Source organism: Anneissia japonica, unplaced genomic scaffold (genome assembly GCF_011630105.1).
Source record: "Anneissia japonica isolate Jap-2015-1 unplaced genomic scaffold, ASM1163010v1 scaffold284895_len9467_cov153, whole genome shotgun sequence".
NCBI lineage: Eukaryota > Metazoa > Echinodermata > Crinoidea > Comatulida > Comatulidae > Anneissia > Anneissia japonica.
In genome coordinates this window covers 77-2,831 of record NW_022703888.1, presented here as the reverse complement: position 1 = coordinate 2,831, position 2,755 = coordinate 77, and the positions used below count along the sequence as shown (strand labels likewise).

Here is a 2,755-nt window from a genome sequence, read left to right as displayed (position 1 = left end):
GCTAGGTCTCAAAGGGTCAACTATCCGCCTCTGCCCTAGCGCAGTCCCGGTCCCCTACCTTGGTGGCGCGAACAAAGGAGCAGGTTTCACATTTGCCCTGCCATAGGCGACCGGGTGCTCAGAATGAATTATATATTTTACTTTTGTAAGTGACCAGCAGTATTTTAAATATTATTCTTTGCTTTACTGTGTGATGAAATGTGTGATGTGCACTTATAAAAATGAGACGTTCATGCGAAATATGTTTCCTACTGCTACCACGGGTCTACTACCATTACTATTATTATTTTCATTATTATTATTATTATTATTATTATTATTATTATTAATTTACTAAGTTACAAAAAAAAAATAAAAATAAATAATAAATAGTATATGTTTGTTATTATTATTATTATTATTATTATTATTATTATTATTATTATTATTATTATCGTTATACTACATTATTTTTTTAAATTAGCAGAATATAATGACAAATCAAACTATAAAAAGTACGGTAACAGCTACTAGATATTCCTGATAATTATGGTAGTATGGTTCTATTTCTTTCTCCATTTGATGTCCTGAACCATCATCCAATCATCGGCGCATGTGAATAACAAATACACCTAAGCATATATCCATTTTTTGCTATCTACAATTGTTTTTAGTTCTTGAATGACGCCACTTCCACTTCCAAATTTTTTACACAGCCCCAAAATGCTGTGCCAGCCAGAAAACATATCTAAGTTGATATGGATTTGAGGAAGTCTGTGGCGGTATTAGACAGCAATTCTCCTAAATTGTTTACAAACATTAACTAAATTATTGTAATTTGATACCAATGCCCTATTTTTTGGATTCGACACAACAAAACCAATAATTCTCTCCAAAATTTCCTGCGGTAAAACATTAAACCATTCAATTTCTGATAGGCCTACATTTGTTGAAGCTGTTTCGCAACCTGATTGCTCATTTTCCCCGATTATTAAATCATCGCTTTCGCAACTTGATTGTTCATTTTCACCGATTATTATATTATCAGTTTCGCAACTTGCTTGTTCGTTTTCACAAATTATCAAATCATGTGCATTGTTTTCGTCTTGTAAACTAGCATACCGTTAGTGTATAACATGATCCTCACTAAAATGTCCAAGTGAAATTTGGGAAAAGGGTGCATTGCTTTGTGGACTGATTATTGTATGATACCTTTCGCCCGATGATGATACAGCATTTATTTCCATTAGAAACATGTCAGCCACTGCCTGCAGAGTTACCTGGTCACCATGGTAGACCTATAAATAATTCGAGAGGCATCCCATCTGCAGCACTGTGGTGTTTCCTTAAAAATTTACAAACTTCATCTCTCAATGTCTCTGATGAACGAAAAATACCATTGCTTTGCAATTGAAGGGCAATAACCTCAAACTGACAGTTTCCATTACCTGGTGGGTCTTAAGCCACCCGGTATCCTAGGTTTTCAAACACTTGATTCTTCTGTTAATGTATCTTATATCCCATGTAATACTGGCATTTTTCGCCTTCTTCCTAATGGCTGCTCGTTCCTTTGAATGTTGCTTGTAGGCTTTTGTTTTAGAAGACTCTTGATATTTTCTGTTTTCATATACGCATCTGCCATTCTGTACATGACATAATTTGCCACAGCATTAGATTTTCTGCCGTAAAAGACTTCGAACGGTGACTCGTTTTGAAGTTGTTGGTATCCCTTTAACTGAGTAGCCCAATTGACCCTACTTTTCTTGAGATGCGCCATGTCGAATGCTATCTTTTTCCTAAGGCTTCGGTGCGACCTCTTAACCTTTCCTTGAGACTGTGGATGGTATGGAGAGCTTCTTACAATTTTAACTTGGAGCTTTTTACATAATTTCTCCACTGCTTTTTTGAACTCTCTTCCATTGTCCGATTGTAGCACCTTAGGTGGTCCAACCTCCATGTATAGATGTTTGACTTCTCTGCTTGCTCTACTAGAAAGTGGGCGTAACCACAGGTAGCGACTGAAAAAATCCTGCACTGTAAGAATGTATTTAAACGTTTTGCCATCTTCCAGGATTGGTACCTTGCTCATGTCAATTATGTCTATCTGATGACGAACCTATAATGAAAAAAAAGTAATATATCACAAGGTAATATTTATAACTCAATTCATTTTTTGCAAATGAAAAATAAATGAGAGAAAAATAAATTATGATATGACGATATTCTCATTTAAAGTTACAAGAAGGGGTGCAAAAACCCAAATAATTTTATTTAACCCATTGCATAAATCTCGATATATATATAGATGTAAAATCTATTATTGCATAACTATACATATTACAAGTTATGATTCAATTAATATTTATATTATGGGCGTTTTTACATGCGTCCAAGCATCTAAAAACATGTTTCAGTGCTCTGTCGGTCGGTTAATCTGTTGGTCGGTCGCCCCCCTTTTTTTTGTTTAATTTAACATGCTACTTTTAAACTTCTGTTAGTCCTGGTTTCAAATTTAACAAGCAGTTTCTTAGCGATGGCAGTCGGTCGGCTTGTCCTTGTTGTGGTCTGTCCTATTATTTTGAACATGGTATTTTAAAAATAGTTATCCTATGGCAGTTGAAGCATTTTAATGATATCGGTCGGTCATTCATATAATATAGTTAGACCTATTTATACTACAACTGGACGTGCTCACCCCTTAAAGGATGTATATTATACTATAATATAAAATAAAAAGTAATAATAAGTACTGTATAGGCCTAATGCAATATACTGT

General features: G+C 34.6%; 1 protein-coding gene across 1 annotated transcript; it reads right to left on the bottom strand.

The window, feature by feature from the left end:
- Window positions 1-1,492: 1,492 nt before the first annotated feature.
- On the bottom strand, window positions 1,493-2,095 carry LOC117104541 (SCAN domain-containing protein 3-like; the record flags this gene model as incomplete). Its single annotated transcript, XM_033245396.1, has 1 exon — window positions 1,493-2,095. A coding segment is annotated over one exon (603 nt), but the record flags the coding sequence as incomplete, so codon positions are not given.
- Window positions 2,096-2,755: the final 660 nt, after the last annotated feature.